The 20,124-nt window shown below is 43.1% G+C and overlaps 1 protein-coding gene across 5 annotated transcripts in view; it reads left to right on the top strand.

Moving 5' to 3' along the window:
- Nucleotides 1–8,288: 8,288 nt before the first annotated feature.
- Nucleotides 8,289–20,124, top strand: part of UROS (uroporphyrinogen III synthase) — a 29,112-nt gene continuing 17,276 nt past the window's right edge. For 4 of the 5 annotated variants that reach the window (XM_025395632.1, XM_025395630.1, XM_025395633.1 and 1 more), the window contains exons 1-5: nt 8,289–8,500; nt 8,678–8,761; nt 10,112–10,208; nt 12,985–13,059; nt 18,037–18,111. In XM_025395632.1, the coding sequence (XP_025251417.1) occupies nt 8,390–8,500; nt 8,678–8,761; nt 10,112–10,208; nt 12,985–13,059; nt 18,037–18,111 (442 nt within the window). In that variant the 5' untranslated portion in view covers nt 8,289–8,389. Of the gene's footprint in view, nt 8,501–8,677; nt 8,762–10,111; nt 10,209–12,984; nt 13,060–18,036; nt 18,116–20,124 lie in introns of all 5 variants that reach the window. The other variant, XM_025395634.1, reaches the window with a different exon arrangement.

Raw genomic sequence — 20,124 nt, 5'->3', positions numbered from 1 at the left:
TACAGGCTTGAGCCACCGCGCCCGGCCTACTTTCCATCTTTATTAATCTGACTATTCTAGAAGCCTCATGTAAGTGGGGTAATACAGTATTCTTCCTTTTGTGACTATTTCATGTAGCATGATATCTTCAACGTTAATCCCATGCTGTAGCATGCATTAGGATTTCCTTCCTTATTAAGGCTGAATAATCTTCCATTGCATGTAGAGACCACATTTTGTTTATCTACTTATCTGCCAGTAAACACTTTGGTTACTTCTACATTTTAGCTATTGTAAACAATGTTGCTATGAACATGAGTATCAGATACCTGTTGGAGTCCCTGCTTTCAATTCTTTGGGGTGTATATGTAGGAGTGGAATTGCTAGATCATATGGTAATTCTGTGTTTAATTGTTTGAGGAACTATACTTTTCTGTAGTTTGCAAATCTTTCACAGTAAACATGGATCACTTTTGTAAGACAAGTAGGGGAAAAAGCCTTACTTTATGCCCTCAGATTAGTTCCCAATGTTGAGCTCATGGTCAGAGTGTGACTTAGAATAGTGAATGTGAAAGTAAATAAAGTACTGAGACTCCAGGGAGCTGAACTCAGCAGGTACTAGATTGCTTACCACTCATTCAGTGTTCATCTTTAGCTCAGAATTTATCTTAATGAGGCAGAGGGATGGTAGCAAGTGGTTAGGAGAATGAGCATGGGCTTCAGACCAGGATCCAAGTTCCATCTCTGCCACTTACTGTACTGTGTGACCTGGGACAAGTTACTCAGACCTCTCAGGGACTTGGTTTCACGTCCTGCAAAGAAGGCTAGTATCACCTACATTGCAGGTTTAAGTGAGGATTGCAATCTTGCATATAAAATGCTTAGCTCAGTGTGATAGTTACTTTTATGTGTCATCTTGCCTGGATCATGGATGCCCAGATATCTGGTTAAACATTATTTCTTGGTGTGCCTGTGAAGATGTTGTAAGAAGAGATGAGCATTTGAATGGATAGACTGAGTAAAGTGCATTGCCCTCCCCAAAGTGGGTGGGCAGCATCCAGTCTGTTGAGGGCCTAAATAGAACAAAAAGTCAGGAAAGGAAGAATGCATCCTGTCTCCGCTTGACTGCGTGATCTGGGATATCTTCTGCCCTTGGTGCTGCTGGTGCTGAGGCCTTCAGACTCAGGCTGGAACCTACACCCTTGGCTCTCAGGCCTTCAGGCTACACCACCAGCCTTCCTGCTTACAAGTCTCCAGCTTGCAGACAGCAGATCGTGGGACTTCTCAGCCTCCATAACTGCATGAGCTGACACCTTATAACAAATACCTTTCTAGATATAAATATATGCCATTGGTTCTGTTTCTCTGAAGAACTCTGATTAATACACCCAGTAATTAACATGAGTAAATGCTCAATGAAAGGGTGGCTGTTGTTACTGCTGATACTCATAACATAGTATGGGTTTGAGATTTGGTTCTTTCTTACCAGTAAAGTGCCCTTATTCCAGTCAGTTTTTTTTTTTTCTTTTTCATCCGTGATTGATGAACATAAATATGAGGGTAAAATGGCAGAGCAAGCATTAGACTGTAAATCTAGAGTTAGGTCGAGCCCTCTTTTTACCAGTCCCAAGGTGAATCTCATCTTGGAAGCTTCAGGAGCAGCTTCAGTCCTGCCGGGGCTTCTCCTGCCTTTTTCCCCCTCAATGGGAAACAAGAGGTTTTGTTATTTTCATTGGAAAAAAGGCAGAGGAAACCCCAGACATTCCACGGTTTTTAGGCCCTAGCCTCACCAGTCTCACAAGCCTCCTATGAAGGAGGGCCATATAGTGCCTCTGATCTGCTTGATACAGACCCTAAGGTCCTTCCCACTCCCATGAGCCACCCACCAGAGTGAGCTAAGAAATCAGCTGGCAGAGAGCACAGTCACGTATGGCCAAGAGGAATTGTTCTGGGGGTTGGTTAGCAAGCAGGAGAGAGGGAGGAGAAGAAAAACTGCACAGGGATCAGATGCCTCCAGCAGAAGAAAGCGAGGCGTAGAGATCTCTTACCATCTGAGTCATGTGGCACCAAATATGTTACCAGTAGCAAATATGTAGGCATGTGCAGCAACCTCAGTTCTTGTCTCCTCAGAAGAAAATTCAACTGGGGGGCATAAGGCTAAAAAAGTGACTGAGGCAAACTTCAGAGCAGGAGTGGAAGTTTATTTTTAAAAACTTTAGGCCGGATGCAGTGGCTCACACCTGTAATCCCAGTACTTTGGGAAGCCGAGGCAGGCGGATCACGAGGTCAAGAGATGGAGACCATCCTGGCCAACATGCTGAAACCCCATCTCTACTAAAATTACAAAAATTAGCTGGGCATGGTGGCGCATGCCTGTAGTCCCAGCTACTCAGGAGGCTGAGGCAAGAGAATTGCTTGAACCCAGGAGGCAGAGGTTTCAGTGAGCCGAGATCACACCACTGCACTCCAGCCTGGGTGACAGAGCAAGACTCTATCTCAAAAAAACACAGAAACACTAGAACAGGAAAGAAAGTAGAGTACACTTGGGAGAGACCTAAGCAGCAACTTGAGGGACAAGTGTCCCGTTTTTCTTTAATGAAAAGTAATCATTCTCCCTGTTTCAAAGATGCTGGATAAATTTGAAATTGTTGTTTTCCCACAGGGTGAACAAATACTTACTGAGCATCTGCTACAGGAAAGAAAGTCCCTCAAAAAAGCCAACAATGGAGAGGCTCACAGCCCCTTTCAGACATACAGAAATCTGAAACTGAGACTGAGGCAAGAGTGGCCTAGACCGGAAACCAGGCCCTGGCCCCCTTCTGTAAACACTTTCTACGCCACCAAGCCTCTTCCTAAAGCCCAAAGTGGCGATGTGTTAACCTGTCTGTGCATGCTTCTCAATTGATTTCTTTCCCAATCAGCCTGATAATATGTGACTCTAGCACAGCAAAGAATAATCAACAACAGTTCCTTTCAATTTTGCGTTATTATTATTTTAGAGACGGGATGTATCTCCGTCACCCAGGCTGGAGTGCAGTGGCATGATTATAGCTCACGGCAACCTTGAGCTCCTGGGCTCAAGTGATTCTCCCATCTCAGCCTCCTGAGTAGTTAGGACTACAGGGATGTGCCACTCTGCCTGGCTCCTTGTTAACAATTTTTAAAATTTTTTGTAGAGATGGGGGTCTCACTATGTTGTCCAGGCTGGTCTTAGACTCCTGCTCTCAAGCGATCCTCCTGCCTTAGCCTGCCAAAGTGCTGAGATTACTTTCAAAGGCATGAACCACTGTGCCCGGCCTAATTTTACATTAGAAATGCTTTCATTGGGAATGATTGTATATAGGATTAAAAAAGAAGAGAAAGGATAAGGGTAGTAGTTGGATTTTTATTTGCAACACATCTTAGGAAACCTCTTTATTATCCAGAACCTAAACTTCATGCCAGCATCGGTTTTATTACCTAAGAGAACCACAGATTAGAACCCAGGAGAAATATTTTCTCTGTTTACAATGGGTAGATGGATTTTGCTTGGGGGTGTTTGCATAACTAAACTAAGCACTTTGTACTACAGTGATCCTTTATATTTTTTACCTCTATTTTTCCCAAACATTTTCATATTCAAAGTGTATGTGAGGCATAATATAGCGTAGGGGGTTAAGAGCAGACTTTGGAGCCAAACTGATTGGGTGTGAATCCCAGGTTTGCCACCTAGCAGCTCTGAGATTTCAGATGAGTGTCATCCTCTGTATGCCTCAGCTTCCTTCTAAGCCTCGTAGACTTAATGCATGTGAAGCTCTTAGAATAGTGCCTGGGAGGCAGTAAGTGCTCAATAAATCTGTTCGCTGTTCTTACCTTCTTTAAGTCACTCAACCACCTTCAGGCTTGGTAGGGCAGAGGTTATTCCCATTTAATGTGGGAAAAAACAAGATCACACCATGGGTAAGTCATAAAGCTGGGACCACAGGCCAGGTCCCTTGGCCCTTAGTCCTGTGCTTATTCTATGGCACCATACTTCCTTCCTTACATTATCACCTTAGAGAAGGGAGAAGGTAAAAGGGCAAGCAGAAATGAGGAAAAGAGAGGAGAAGTACATCTATAAGGTTGGGCATGGTGGCTCACGCCTGTAATCCCAGCATTTTGGGGTCCTGAGGCAGGTAGATCGCCTGAGCTCAGGAATTCGAGACTAGCTTGGGCAACATGGTAAAACCCTACCTCTAAAAAAAAAAAAAAAAAAAAAAAATCTGTGAACAAGAAGCTTCCTGTTGCTGTTAAGATACAATCCACATTCCCTAATATGACCCAACAAGACCCAGCAGACTTGGCCCTGCCTGCCTTGCTGCCATCCCTCACCACTCTGCCCTGTGCTCTCCAGCCACTGGGACTTATCGTTTCTCAGGTGAAGCGACCTTAGCATGGGCAGTGCACCAGCCCCTGCTCGGGCTTCCCACTTCCACAAGGAAGCCTCTTTCCTTTGTGTTAAGTAGATATAGATTCGGCCACTCCAGCAGAGATCCAAATGAACAGTGGCTAAAACAGGATAGGACTTGGCTTTTCTCTGATGCAAAAGTCCTAGCTGGAGTGGTAGCTCTGTCATACAAAGGGGTCTGTGCTCCTTCTGTCTTGTTCCATCATCCCTAGGTTGTCCTCTGCGAGTATGAAGGAGCTGGCCACCCCATCCACATTCCAGCCAGAAACGGGGAGGGGAGGGACCAGCATTTCCTTCTAAGTGCAGGACTCACAAGTTTTGCATATCACTTCATCTTGCATCCTGTTGGCTAGAACCTAGTCACCTCTTGACATCTAACTACACATTGCTATTTTCAGCAACCATTGCCCAGTTAATGAGCGGTACCATTTCTATGAGGAGAAGGGAAGCGTAGATGTTTAGGGGCAACTGCCAATCTGTACCACACCTCCCAGTCCCAATAAGATGTACCAGTTATACATCTTGAATATTCTTTCATAAGACTTACTGCATTATGACTATGTTTTTACTGATTTATAAAGTACGTATTTGACCTTCCTATAAATATAATGATGTAGGGATCATATCACATGCCTGGTGCCTAGTACAGTTACTGTTCTGGAAAGATGTGATTTACTGATAGGATTAAGCTGGACAAACCAAAAAAAGTTCAGGTAGGATTCAAAGAAGCAAGACACTTCTTTTCAGGCTGATCCCAGCCATTTCAAACTAGGCTATAGACAGATAGTTTTGCCTAGAATTACATCGGCAAATCCTGATAACTCTACAATATGAAGCCTTGATCCAGTCACCTCTTGACCTTGCCTTTGCTAAAGGCAGCACCCCTGCCACAACTCTGATTCAGTCACCGATGCCTTTCGACTAATTTACTATGACCCATGGGGTCCCTGTCCTTCCTTGCCCCAGAAGTCGGTGGTGTTTCTAAAGTGTAGATCCCATCACTGTCAATCCTGTCTTAAACCTTTTCATGGGGTCCCTTTTCTCATGAAATCCAAAGCTTACCTTGTCCATTGCACTTGAGCCACACCTACCCTTCTCTCCTGGGGATACCCAGGCCCCTTTCAGACACTTGAATATTTTCTCCGCACTGCTGCTGTCATTCAGATCATACATGCCAAAATGACTCAAATGTCAGCTCCCCAGAGGTCTCCCTGGACAGGTAACTAATTATCAGCACCCCAGTCACTCTACCAGATCACCTCATAGCACTTACTAGTTCTGAAATGAGTACACACAGCCCCGGTAAATAATGCAGATCTAATTTACCTGAGGGGGATTCCAGGCTTGGGATTTGGCGTCACTGCCTGAGAACTATATAGAAACACTTGTGAGAGGCTGGCTTCTGGTATTTGAAAGCATTACAAGAACATTCTTTGATAATGTGGGGATCTGTATCTCAGAGGCTAGATCCATGGCGGAACAAGGTGTGGGGCTGAGGAGAGCCCTGTGGCCACAGGATTGCCTGCTTCCAAGCATTATGCATCTGCGTTTTAATCCCCACACTAATTGCTTGCTTTGTGTGCCACAAAAGGATTTATGCCTTAGACAAAAATGCCAAGTTTTACCTGCCATTCAGTGATGTACGGATTCCTGGAGCTGCCAAATTAGAAGGCGTATTAGAGTTCAATCAAAGAACAAGAACCAGTAAGAGATGTGTATGATTCCAAGGAACTGGCCTGTGCAACTGTGGGTGCTGGGAAGTCTGAATCCACAGTGCAAGCCAACAAGGAGGGCAGGCCTGCAGGAAGGGCGGTAGGGAGTTGCACAGGCTGGAATCTCTTCCTCAGGTCTGTTCTTAATGCCTTTGGACTGACTGAATCAGGCCTACCTGGGTTATCTAGGATAATCTCCCTTACTTAAAGCCAGTTGATGTATCTTATCTCCAAAATACCTTCACAGCAACACCTAGAGTAGTGTTTGGAAAAACTGAGCACTAAAGTCTTGTCAAGGTGTCACAAAAGTGACCATTGCAGAAGGGTAGGCTCCCAATTTCTGTGTGAGACACATTTTAAGTAACTTCAGGAAGTGGTAGGAACCATACTGCCCATTCCTCCAAATCCCCAGTCTCTCTAGCTAACACCTTGATAACAGCAATATTAGAACTTGATTTCATAATTATATTTGTTCACCAGGTTTGGTGCTTAGATACAAAGCAGTTAATTTTGAGCCAATTTTCCTAAAATGTTCCATAAATAATATAATACTCCAGAAATATATTCAGTAGTAATTTATAAGTGATGGCACCCAGAACTGGCACATTTCTGCTTCAAGCAATGTAGTCTGTTGACTCCTAGCAACCACTGTGTAATGTTTATTAAGTAACTGGTGGGTCTGATGCCATTTATGGAATGATAATCTACATCTCAAGCAGATTTATTCTGCAGTTTCTCAGCAGCATTTATTGGTTGGTTGGTTGGTTGGTTGGTTGGTTTAGAGACAGAGTTTCACTCTGTTGCCCAGGCTGGACTGCAGTGGTAGGATCATGGCTCACTGCAACTTCCTCCTCCTAGGCTCAAGTGATCCTCCCAAGGAGCTGGAACTGTAGGTACATGCCACCAGGCCCGGCTAACTTTTTAATTTTTTGCAGAGATAGGGTCTCACCATAGTGCCCAGGCTGGGCTCAAGCGATCTACCCACCTCAGCGTCCCAAAGTGCTGGAATTACAGGCATGAGCCACCGTGCCTGGCCAGCCTTCGGGATGATTATAATGTGCTCCACCCTGACCCCAATACAAGAGGAATATAGTTTCCATAGTTAAAAAAAAAATTGTATAATACTGGAAGAGGTAAAGAAGAAAATAATCATTTTAACCTACCACTCAGAAATAATATTTTGGATCCCAGCACTTTGGGAGGCCGAGACGGGTGGATCACGAGGTCAGGAGATCGAGACCATCCTGGCTAACACGGTGAAACCCTGTCTCTACTAAAAAAAATACAAAAAACTAGCCGGGCGAGGTGGCAGGCACCTGTAGTCCCAGCTACTCGGGAGGCTGAGGCAGGAGAATGGCGTAAACCCGGAAGGCGGAGCTTGCAGTGAGCTGAGATCCGGCCACTGCACTCCAGCCTGGGCGACAGAGCGCGACTCCGTCTCAAAAAAAAAAAAAAAAAAAAAAGAAATATTTTGGTGCATATCCTTTCATATATGTATGAAATCTATAAAATCATAATATTTATGTAATTCTGAATCTTGCTTTTTTCTTAACGTTTTGTGATTAAATAATTCATGCAATTATTTGTGAATATTTTAATGATTTCATAGATCTATAACATGATTTATTTAGTCATTCTCATCATTGGATCTTTACATTCTTTCCAGTTATTTGTAATTCTAAAGAATTCTAGTGTGAGCATCTTTATGTTAATCATTGGACACATTCGTGAGTATTGCTTTAGTATTCTTAGAAGTGAAATTATAGGAAGAAAGAGGATGAGGTATATAAGGCTTTTGATGTCAACAAATCGTTTTCCAGGTTGTTAGACTCTTATGATACTTGACAACGTTTAGAAAACATATTTAATAAGTAGAAGAGTCAATATAATTATTTCCTAAAGTGCTTTTGAGGTACTTAGCATATTTATCTTGAAATGGAAAAGCTGTTTATTTTCTTAAAACGTAAGATATCCATTTCTCTGTTGTTGATACAACCCTAAATTTGCATCAGTTCTCTTCCCCGAACCATAAATGTTTGGCATAGGACACTTGGCTTTCACTAATGGCTTTCATCTGTTTTTCCAAGTGATATCAACTGCTAACATGCTCTTTCTTGGCCTTATCAGTGACAGGGGTCTTCAGAAAGAACAAGCCCATTAGTGCTAAGTCATGGTGTGGGAGGGATGGATCTCTTCAACAAGCGTTTGATTGCCTTCTTCTTGTGTACCTTCCCATCGGAAATCGCTTAGGAAGAGTCTTTGAGATATTAAGATGTTTCCTTGCTCTGTCACAGCACCCTATAAGGACTGCCAAGCAATAATGAAGGTTCTTTTACTGAAGGATGCTAAGGAAGACGACTGTGGCCAGGATCCGTATATCAGGGTAAGTGGCCTGAGACTCCTTATCCCACAGTGTCCTTTCTACTGAGTCAGGGGGCCTGGAGCGGGCAGGGGTGGGGTCTGCAAAACCTCAGAGGAACTGATGCAGAATAAATTGTTAATGTTTCTTTATTTTAAAAACAGCCCTGGCCAATCCAGAACTATATTCTTTCATTTGCAGGAATTAGGATTATATGGACTTGAAGCCACTTTGATCCCTGTTTTATCATTTGAATTTTTGTCTCTTCCCAGTTTCTCTGAGAAGGTAAGTCCTGTTGTGACTGAGCACCATGTTAGTGTTTGATTTTTCTCTTGCCAGCTGAAGCCAGAGAGGGACTGTTTTACTGTCTCCTTATTTTTTTTTTTGAGACGAAGTCTCAGTGTCGCCCAGGCTGGAGTGCAGTGGTCGGATCTCGGCTCACTGCAAGCTCCGCCTCCCGGGTTCCCGCCATTCTCCTGCCTCGGGCTCCCGAGTAGCTGGGACTACAGGCGCCCACCATCTCGCCTGGCTCGTTTTTTGTATTTTTTAGTAGAGACGGGGTTTCACTGTGTTAGCCAGGATGGTATCCATCTCCTGACCTTGTGATCTGCCCGTCTCGGCCTCACAAAGTGCTGGGATTACAGGCTTGAGCCACCGCGCTGGGCCCTTACTATCTCCTTATTTTATTCCCAAACTTTAAAACAAGGCAGCATAGCCTCACCTGGCTCCAGGAGGCTGCTGCTGTTGGGAGGCTGTGAGTGAGCCTCTGTCAGCCCCTCCAGAAAGCCACCCAGACTCAGAGGTTGGGGTCAGGAGAGCAGGTCATGGTGAGAGCAGCAAACCTGCATTGCCCTCAGCAGTCCTAGAACCCTTTCACTCATCCTCTCATTTAATCTACCTCTCACCCCCAGCTTCTGCACAGCAGGCCAGGGAAGTGTTATTCTCCCATTTTAGAGATTGGGGTCCCAAATTAGGCAACTCAGCTAAGACCTCTAGCAAGTAAGAGACAGGGCTGGGACTCAAACCCAGGACATCTGCCCACAACTTCAGTTCTGCTTGCAGTGAGGAGTGATAAAAATTTCAGGAGACAAGTCCAGTAAAGCCTTCCAAATGCTTCAGAGTGAAAGTTCAGTGCCCACAGCTTCAGTGAAGTCAGATGTACACAGCAGCCCAGTGCCTGGCTCAGAGTAAACGTTCGTAGATGATATCACCATTATCCTCTTTGAAAATCAGGGCTTCAGCACTGATATCACCCCCTGAATATTCCCGTTTTTGTTACAGATTCGGGTCAAGTCTTCGCCCACTACCTGCACCCTACTCTAATCCCAGGCTGCGTCAGGCTTCCCTCTGTGCTGCAGTGCATTTATCATCCTGTGTTGCACTTGTCTCTGCCCTAGACTGGGAGCTTCCTGGGGGAAATACTGGGAATAAAAAATTCACCTGTGTATCCTAAAAGTCCTAGAGTAAATAGTTCCAGGCACATAGTAAGCACTCAGTAAGTGTTGGGGAGATTGGTGGAAGGGATTAGTTTACCTACTACTGTTGTGAAGCATTTGGAATTCTGAGTCATAGCTCCTTGGAAGATGTTGAACGTAGCCATTGTATAAAATGCCTTTATTGCTTTTTGGTGTGCAGCTTTCTCATCCTGAAGATTACGGGGGACTCATTTTTACCAGCCCCAGAGCAGTGGAAGCGGCACAGTTATGTTTGGAGAAAAACAATAAAACTGAAGGTGAGGGTGGGTCTGCTGTGGATTCCACTGGACATTTATTTACTCTTATTTCTCCTAGTGGGAGACTAAATTCCAGAAGCACCTGCACTTCTAAGAGAAATGAGTGCTTAGTGGTATCAGGTCACAGACTCTGCCTTGGGAAATAGGAGACAGGACTGTCTCCTAAACTCCCAGACAGATGACCCTGAGGGGGACTTTCCCCTGCCTGTTTGTTGTTCACCTCCTAAGGACTGATATGTCCCCTTAGAAGGTATCAGGCACCAGTTTCTTCCTCTGAAAATAGGATAAATACTACATTCCTGAAAGAGAGATGATGAAAAAAATGTAACTATGAGAAAATGGTCAGGGCCACCATGTCAGGCACTTAGTGACCCAGTCATCTCTTTGACTTGTCTTCCCACCTCCTTCTCTCACTATCAGAACAGTATGAAAATGGCAGTGCCCATTGGCAGAACCCTGGGTTTCAGCCTGAGCAAATACCTTGTTAATAAATGCAATTGAATGGCTTCCCAGCTAACATTTATGGAGTGCCTGTTGTATGTCAGACCCTGTATAATGAATACTTCATGTTCATTACCCCACTTAATCCTAGATAATAATCCAGAGGCACACATTGCTGTGATCTTATGTCTTACGTTGCCATTGAGAAAACTGAGGCTGGGACAGTAAGCACAGAACAAGTCAGTGCACAGCCAGGCCTCACACTCGGGCCACCCACCTCCACAGTTACACTGATGGGTGGAGGCAGTGGGCAGAGTGGTTGTGCAAGGGCTTTGGAGTGAGTTAGGCCTGCGTTTATGCAGCCATTTGGACATTAATGAGTTCCTTGGCCTCTCACCATGGGATTATTACTAATAGTAATGGGATTTTCTCCTAGTAGTAGACTATTAGTTAGGTAGAACTTACTGAATGCTCACTCTGTGCGAGACGCTGTCCTGAATACTTCTTCTTGTGAGATAGATATGCTTAGTATTTTCACTTGTCAGATGAGGAGCCTGAAGAACAAAGGGTATGGGACTTTCCAGGCCCCCACAATGCGTAAAGCACAAGTGCAGGATTCAGGCTGCAGAGTCTGAGTCCCGAAGGGAAGCATCCAGGACATTACCTGGAGCAGAGTGGGCATGGAGTAAGTGATGGTATGGAGTAAGTGACGGTGGTGAGTTCTGGTTATTCTGTCTCCACATTTAACTAGGCTTCGTTGTAGCCTAAACATCCCATACACACGTTCACCTGCTGTTGAAAAGAAAGTCTGAGAACCTAAGAAACTCAGAGCCAGCCGGGCGCAGTGGCTCATGCCTGTAATCCCAGCACTTTGGGAGGCCAAGGTGAGCAGATCACTTGAGGTCAGGAGTTCCAGACCAGCCTGGTCAACATGGCGAAACCCCATCTCTTCCAAAAAATACAAAAATTAGCTGGGTGTGGCGGCACATGCCTGTAGTCCCAGCTACTCAGGAGGCTGAGGCACAAGAACCACTTGAACTCAAAAGGCAGAGGCTGTGTGAGCCAAGATCGTCCCGTTATACTCTAGATTATACTCCAGATGGGGAAGCATGCGTACTCTTTCCCAGTGGCGCTCTGGTGCTTTTTCTTGCAGTTGTATTTTTCCCTTTTGTATATGTTTTGAGGATGAAGATAATGAAAAAGAGGAAAACCCTAGAAAGGTCACTATAACTCTTTCTGGTGCTTTATAATGAAGTTTAAAATGCATTTTCCCATATATTTTCTTATTTTGATTCTCATAACAACCACATGGAATAAGCAGTAGGAGTATAGTTAATCCCAGTCACCTTGATGAAGAAACAGACAAGGTGCGTTAACTGACACCCGAGACACACACGTGAAGGGGCAGAGCCGGCTCCGTGGCAGGCTTTCCGACTCCACCCAGTGCTCACTCCAGTTGTTCTGCTGTGAGGCTTGGAAAGTGGTTTGTTTACATGCTATGGATAAGTTTTGAATAAGTACTATTGATATTTGTGGGGTAGGAAGCAAAGTGGAACTCGATCTTTGGTTACTATTTCAAAGGGAATTTCCCTTGATGTAAAGGGTAGAGGAATAATGCTCTTGAATTTAAGGGAAGGTTATGCTCATGACCAGAGTTTAGAAAGGAAGAACTATTATTTCTCTGTTTTCTAAAAATGTAATGAATGCCCAGTAGCTGTATGATATATTTATACAATCCATTTTCGCTTTGTATTTCTTTAATCTATATTTAAAGATTTTGTTTGATCATAAAATGATAATCTGTATCAAATTGTGTTTGTTAATTGATCTGAAATTTATTATTTTTACTTTGGTGTGATGGATAAATGAACCGTCTCCTCTGAGATTACAGTTTGCTGACTGCTTTCAGATTTGTGTCCCAAATAAACCAATTGGATTTCTTTGTAAGACATTTAAGTTGCTTTTTTTAAATGACCAGTGTCTTTTTCTTTAAAGGTCTAGATTTAAATGTGTTTAATTTCACTATGCAAATTTGATTATTCAAGTTATGTTGATTTCCTGGTTCCCATTAAAATTCTTCTAGTACCAACTGTGGAAATAAGCTAATATTTCAAGCAAGGAATACTAAAACATTTATGAAAGCAATTTTTTAAAAATTGCCTATAAAACATGAACAAAGTGAAAATGAAATTTTAGTTTGAGATGCTCTTCTTCACATTTGGTTACTAATAGTTTGCTTTGCTCACAGTTTCTTAGGGTCAACAAGCAGCCTTGGGCAATAGTCCAAATGGCCACTTAGGTATTTACAATTCACATATAATTTCATGTTTTACAGTCTGGGAAAGGTCTCTGAAAGAAAAATGGAATGCCAAGTCAGTGTATGTGGTTGGAAATGCTACTGCTTCTCTAGGTAAGGAGTCAAGGTAAAAATAAAACAACAAAAAATGGCTTAGCCTTTTCAGTTTTAAAAAACACTTTAACTCAGTTTAAAAATATTATTTTTTGCTTATTAAATTTGCAAAAATTAATTAAATATATGATACTATTGATAAGAATGCAATGAAACAAATATATTCAATCATTTCCAAATGGCATTAAAAATTGGTTTACATCTTTTGAGAACCACTTGGTCAGTATGTATGCAAAAGCTTTATTAAAATGTTTGTACCCACTTTGGGAGGCCGAGGTGGGCAGATCACAAGGTCAGGAGATCGAAACCATCCTGGCTAACACGGTGAAACCCTGTGTCTACTAAAAAAAAATTCAAAAAAAATTAGCCGGGCATGGTGGCAGATGCCTGTAGTCCCAGCTACTTGGTAGGCTGAGGCAGGACAATGGCGTGAACCCAGGAGGCGGAACTTGTGGTGAGCTGAGATCACGCCACTGCACTCCAGCCTGGGCAACAGAGCCAGACTCCGTCTTGGAAAAAAAAAAAATGTTTGTGCCCTTTGGCTGACTAATTCCATTGTGAATGTACATAATGCCACTGAATTATGTACTTAAGTGGTTAAAATGGCAAATTTTATCTTGTATTTTTACCATAACTTTTTTAAAAGCCTAAATCTCCAGATAGTGATATTATCATTGGTTTTTACACTTTTCTTAATATTTTGTGCATTTTTCCAGTCTTGAGTTTATTCTTTTTAAAGCATAAAATGTAAATAGTAATCATTAAACATTTTAAATTAACATTAAACATTTTATATACTTAAAACAATGCTTAGCAATTGTCATAAATTAGCCTGTAACTTTGTTTCAGAAAGTTCAATTTGTCCAGTGAATTTGAAAATATTAGAGAAGTGTGTAAATGAGTGAAAATTGTTTAAGAGTTAAAAGCACATTTTCCAGAGAACAAAATGAAGTTGGGGAAGAAACCAGTTGGGAGTTGCTAAACTAATTAAAAGATTATTCCTAGATCTTCTGAGCAGCATGACTTTTACTACAAGCTCAGCAGATCAGCCAGGGAAAGGGAATCAGTGGCTTGGTTGCCAAGGAAACCATCTTCCCTCCCGCACATCTCCCCCCAAAAATAAGAATTTGCTTGTTACTTTCTTTTATCATTTTTTCCTGAATGAGGAGAGGAAAGAAAATAGTTTCTTTCATTCTCTATATTTCTTACCAAAAACTCAACTGTCAAATATACAGTACATTTGTACACTTTCCAAACTTTCACACATTCACGGATAAGCAAACATTTTGAGCATCACATGCCCTTCAGTTTGATTTCAGTAGCATCACTATGCATTTTGCTGTCACTGTCCTGTCATATGAGAAGAAAACAAGAAAAAAGACTATGAGATACAATGATGAGCGTCTATGTCTTGAGACTTAGAGTGGCTGAGAGAGGACCATATCAAGTGCAACACAAACAGCAGGGCCTTGGTCTCAGGCACTCACTGGACTCAGTCTGGTCTCTGTTTATTCACTTGTGAAGGAAAAGGACATGTTCTAAATGCAGGGAACATATTATCAAAGGAGAGAGGAAATTAGATATTTTGTAACTTTTAAAAATGTCTTTGAAAGGAAACCACATTTTTCCTTAACATGAAAGTCAATCACCCAACTTTGAACATTCTATTTTAGCTCACCTTTTCAGAATAATAATGTACAAAGGAGCTCTTTTGAGTAGGGTACAGGGAGGAGGCATTGCTTGAACTCTGAGGTTTCTGTTCAACTAGAATCTCAGCAGGAACCTGGAGAGTTATCAGAAGTTGAGCACCAATAGCTGGGAGGAGACCAGGCCCAATGTATTAGTCATCTTTGCTGTGTAACAAATTACCCCCAAATTACCCCCAAAACTTACTAGCTAGAAACAAGCATTTATCATCTCAATGTTTCTGTGGGCCAGAATCTGGGCATGATTTAGTGGGGTTCTCTGTAACCAGGCCATAGTCAAGCTGGTGGTCAGGGCTACAGACAACTTGAGGCTTGACTTGGGAGGGGAGGGTCTGCTTCCAAAATCACTCACATAGCTGTAAGCGGGCCTCAGAAGATCTGCTTCCCAGCTCATTCACATGGGCGTCTCGAGAGGGCTACCTAAGACATGGCAGCTGGCTTCCCCTGTCACAAGGCAATCCAAGAGAGAGCGAAAGAGAGCACCTACCACTGAAGCCACAGTCTTTTTATAACCTAATCTTGGAAGTGGCATCCATCTCTTCTGCATTTCTTTTTGCTTGAATCAAGTAAGTCCAGCCCACACTCAAGTGGAGGGATGACACAGGGGCATGGATCACAGGGATCATTAGGAGCCACTTTACACTGCCCACAAGCCCTCTGGTCAAGAGCCACCCCTGGCTCCCTAGAGCCTGGGAATCAGGTTAGGGAAGTTGGACATTTGAAGCAAAGAGAAGATAAAGTAGACATTTTCTTGAAATAGAAATGAAAACAAGGTTCCAGTGAATAGCAAGGAGTTTTGCTGTGGAAATCCAGTGAGAGAAGATGCCAGTATTTCTTTATAAATGTTGCAACCTGACCTAATTTTACACGAATTAATGATTAATAATAGATGGCAAATAGTACATACTGGCTGGGTGTGGTGGCTCACGCCTGTAATCCTAACACTTTGGGAGGCTGAGGCAGGCAGATCACTTGAACTTAGGAGTTCAAGATCAGCCTGGGCAACATAGTGAAACCCTGTCTCTATTTATTTAAAAGTAAATTTTTTTCAAAAGTACATGCTATGTAACGTTATACAGTAAGTCCTCACTTAACATTGTTGATAGGTTCTTGGAAACTGCCACTTCAAGTGAAATGAGGTATAATGAAACAAATTTTTTTCCTCACCAATGTTGTAATGAAAACAAGTTGAATGAAATGATGTTATTCAAGGACCTGCTGTGTGTTGTTTCACTTACAGTGGCAATTTCCAAGGATCTATAGTTGACATTAAGTGAGGACTTACTGTACTTGATCTACATAAAATCTGAGAATGTTATTTGGTTCGATAATATGTGCATCTTTTAATAACATTTTAATTTGTATTGAAGAAGCAAAGATGTCTGGGTTATGGGTTGATACCTTGCAACTCAGCCAGCCAGATCATAGGAAAGCCTTCCGTTTGGCTGCCCAAAGGTCAGGTGCCCCAACTTTCCCTTCTGATTGCAAGGTTGGACCTGGGCGCCATTTAGTAGCCACTGTTGCTTGACCTTGTAAACCCAGACCAGTGATGTCACAGAAGATAGTTTAGCAAATTAACAACTTGGAAAGACTCTTTGTACCAGCCTGGGCAACATGGTGAGATCTCTTCTCTACCAAAAGTAACAAAAATTAGCCAAACTTGGTAGTACATTCTTATAGTCCCTTTAACTGTGGCAGTCAGTGTCTTAACCTCTCAAATGTCAAAAATACTCTCAGGTTTATTTAACACAATTGGAGACAATTTGAAGTTTCACTGTCAGCTTTTACTTGGGCAGAGCCCTTAAGATGGGCTTGCCCAGCCAGAGTGTTGATTGAAATGTTGTACTGACTTGAAGCAGAGTCAGTCTTGCCACATGCAGGGACTGAGACCTTAGACCAAATATGCATTCCCCAAACATTTCTTGAGAGCCTTCTGTGGACTGGGGTGGACCAAGTTGCCCCAGTGTCTGCCCTCACAAATAGAGCTGGCCACTGCTTAATAGCTTCCTTCTCTCTCAACTACAGTAGTAATTGTTTTGCTCACAGGGTTGTGATGTAAGGATCAAATGAGCAAGTGCTTACTTTGTGATTAGCAAAGCTATGTATGAGAGTTAATGTTCTGGTTATGGTTATTATTGTTTCATCACTTGGGAAAAATGCATATTTATGTCAATATTGATTACCAGTGTCACTGCTAAGTTCTTATGTCTCCGTTCAGTTCCTGTGGGGTTTTGACAGGTTTTTTTGTTTGCTTTTGTTTTTAATGCATTTAGCTCTTCTCAACTCAGAGAGGAGGTCCAGCCTGGGTTGCCACTGTAGCATAAGCAAGGGCTTAGTTCCTGAACTGAGTTTATGGCTTTATTTTTCTTTGATTCAGCATGTTTTTAATGATCCATAAGTTAAAAGCTGCTGGTGTTTTTATTAAAGGTACCATTTGTTACTAACCAGCCTCTTGTGTGACTCCTAAGTGGACAGCCCACAGCACTTCCTTCCTCAGAGGCATTTGGCATTCCTGTGAGCAGGTAGCAGTGTTGACTGAGCCAGCCTCTGGGGCCTCCCTTCATCAGCACGCTTTGTGGAGTGGCCAAGTGTTTGCTGTCTGGAAAAGGGCAGGGGGAGCCTGCGTCTGTTAGCTTCTTGCTTGGTTCATGAATAGGGTCTCACAGAAGTGCTGGTATAGCCCCTTATCCTCAACAACTTGTATCTGTAGTGCTGTGGGTCCCTGTTAGCAGATTATTATGAAACCTTTCCTCCCCCTCCTTCCATTTTAGTTTGGCCGTGTCAAGCCATGACGCCTTTCTGGATGTGGTCTGGCCACATCCTCCCAACAAAATGAAGGCTCTGTAATGCCGATTCCTACAAAAAGTACCAAATGCCCATCATCTCCTTCCTGACTGAAGAGAAAACAGCCTTTGTTGAGCTCCTCCTAGATGGCAAGCAGTTTGCTCTTATTATCCGACACAGTCCTTAAAACAGTTCCATATGGTTGGTGTTTCCCCCTCTTGTAGATGAGTTATGTGCGGCTCAGGGAAGGTAATTAAGGCTGTCCTTTCCCTTACCTAACCTACACAACTGGGGTGCAGGTACCAGGACCTGATGCTTTCTCGTCTGAACAGACACTTGCGATCTTCCCTCAGTGGCTTTCAAGAAAAGACATCCTCTATGTGATTTGTAAACTGCATACCTGTGTATTTGCGTGTTAAAAAATAACGCTGGAACAAAAGGACTTCAATAACCATGTTAAGAAATACATTTCTTTGTTGTTTTTCAGTGAGTAAAATTGGCCTGGATACAGAAGGAGAAACCTGTGGAAATGCAGAAAAGCTTGCAGAATATATTTGTTCCAGTAAGTAGAAAAAGATCACTCCAAATGAAGCACATTTATTGTTGTCCTCACAGCCACTACCTAGGGAAAAGAATATTTTCTCAGTGCATACTTGGTGGTGAGATTGATCGGTGAGCAGCGTGTAACCCACTCTGGGACCATAGCCTGTTTGTATTTGTGTATGTCTATACTTGTGTGAGGTTTAGCCCACTTCCTTCTACCTCCATACCAAAGAACTTGACTAGAACATAACACAAAACAAAACATCTGGGAGATAAAACCAGAGGAGAGATCACTTGAGGGATTCCAAAGACAGCAGAGGCAGGAGGTGTGAGTGGGTACTCTCCCCTTCCAGAGGACTGTCCTTTCCCTTCTCAGGAGCTACTTCCATCTCTGAATTCCCTCCCCCAGCTTGCTCCAAGGTAAAGAGCTGACTCATCATTGGGCTGCCTTTGGACTTGGACTTCAAATGGCACTTGTTCTAGGGGTGTTTGCATTTAAATGGGGACTTAGTCTTAAAGTAATTATGGAGTTTTAGGCTTCAGAAGATAGACAGGCAAAAATTCTCGGAGCAAGAGAGATGGGAAGGCTGAACATCTGCTTGTAGCACAGCCCCACCTCTAAGGTGCATCTCTCTTCCCCTCTCTTCCCTGCATGTCCAGTACAACCACAAGCTCTTACCCCCTTGTCATTTGACTCCTCCCTGCTGTAGGTGTAAGATCACACACCCCCATGAGAGGACGAAGTAGAATCATCTCGTCTTAGATGGCTGAAGAGGAGGAAATCCCAGCTTTCCTAGAGATCATGAGCTGGCAGACTTCATTGGTTAAGGATATTTTAGGCTTTGCAGGCAAATGGTCTGTCAGAACTACTAATCTCCGCGCTAGAAGCATGAGAGCAGCCAGAGGAAATACACACACAGTGCGCTTGGCTTTGACCCCAGGCTGGAGTTTTCTGACACCTTTCTAAAACTCCTTGAGTGTCTGCTGAGCTGCGAGGCCAGGGTCAGATGAACTGCTGACAGCCGAGAGTTTGCTCTAAGGTTGGCCCTGGGGTGGTGAGATCAGGATGAGTGGTGCAGGGAGAGAGTACACCTTAAATAGGTCTTTTTATGGCTTCTGAAACAGTGATAGATGGTGCTGTTTCCGGCAAAACAAAGTATTTGTGTTATTAAAAAAAAAATCCTAAAGGTAATGTTGGCCTTTCTTGACGTGCAAACCTGTACACTAATGTCTTATAAGGCATTACTTATAAGTCTTATGCATAAGTCATTGCTGTTGCCTGAAGGTTCTCTAGCTTATATTTTTCTATGTGTAACTGGGAGCTTGTTCTAGAGAAAGTCCTGCATCTTTTTCTACACTGTGGTCTGAGGATCCCTGGAGCTCAATTAGGCCCCTGACAGAGTCGTCTGGGGTGGGGGCGGAGTGAGCAGTCAGGGAACAGCAGAGATGCTGCCGGGCTCAGTGGATGCTTCCCAAGTTCTCCAATTCTTCTTTTTTCTCTTTTCCAATTTCTTTTAAAAATAACTTCATTGCACCTTTCCTGAGTCACTATATGCTCCATGTTAACATTGAAGAGTAGCATTTATTGAGTGCCCAGCGTGTCTCAGGTACGTAGACACGTGGCCTGTATGATGTCATTTAATCTTCACCATCACCCCATGGAGTCAGAATCATCTCCACTGCAAGCTGTACTGTCCCGTATGGGAGCCACTAGCCACAAATGGCTATTTAAATGTAAATGTAAATTAATTGAAATTAAATACAGTTGAAAATTTAGTTCTTCAGTCACACTGGGTACATTTCACAAGCTTAGTTGTCACTGTGGCCAATGGCGCCAAATTGGACCACACAGAACATTCCCGTCCTCGACCAAATTTCTTTCTGACTGTGCTGCTATAGCGACTTTTGGGGGACCAAGGCACAGATCTTGTCCAAGGTCACAAGCTATGAAGTGGCAAGCTGGAATTCATACTCAGCACAGCAAGGCCACTGCTCATCCCATGGCCCATCACATTCAGAGGCCTGACTGGCA

The sequence above is a fragment of the Theropithecus gelada genome, chromosome 9, assembly GCF_003255815.1.
Source record: "Theropithecus gelada isolate Dixy chromosome 9, Tgel_1.0, whole genome shotgun sequence".
Lineage (NCBI taxonomy): Eukaryota > Metazoa > Chordata > Mammalia > Primates > Cercopithecidae > Theropithecus > Theropithecus gelada.
Note: the sequence above shows the minus strand (reverse complement) of the source record. Positions and strands in the feature narration are given on the sequence as shown.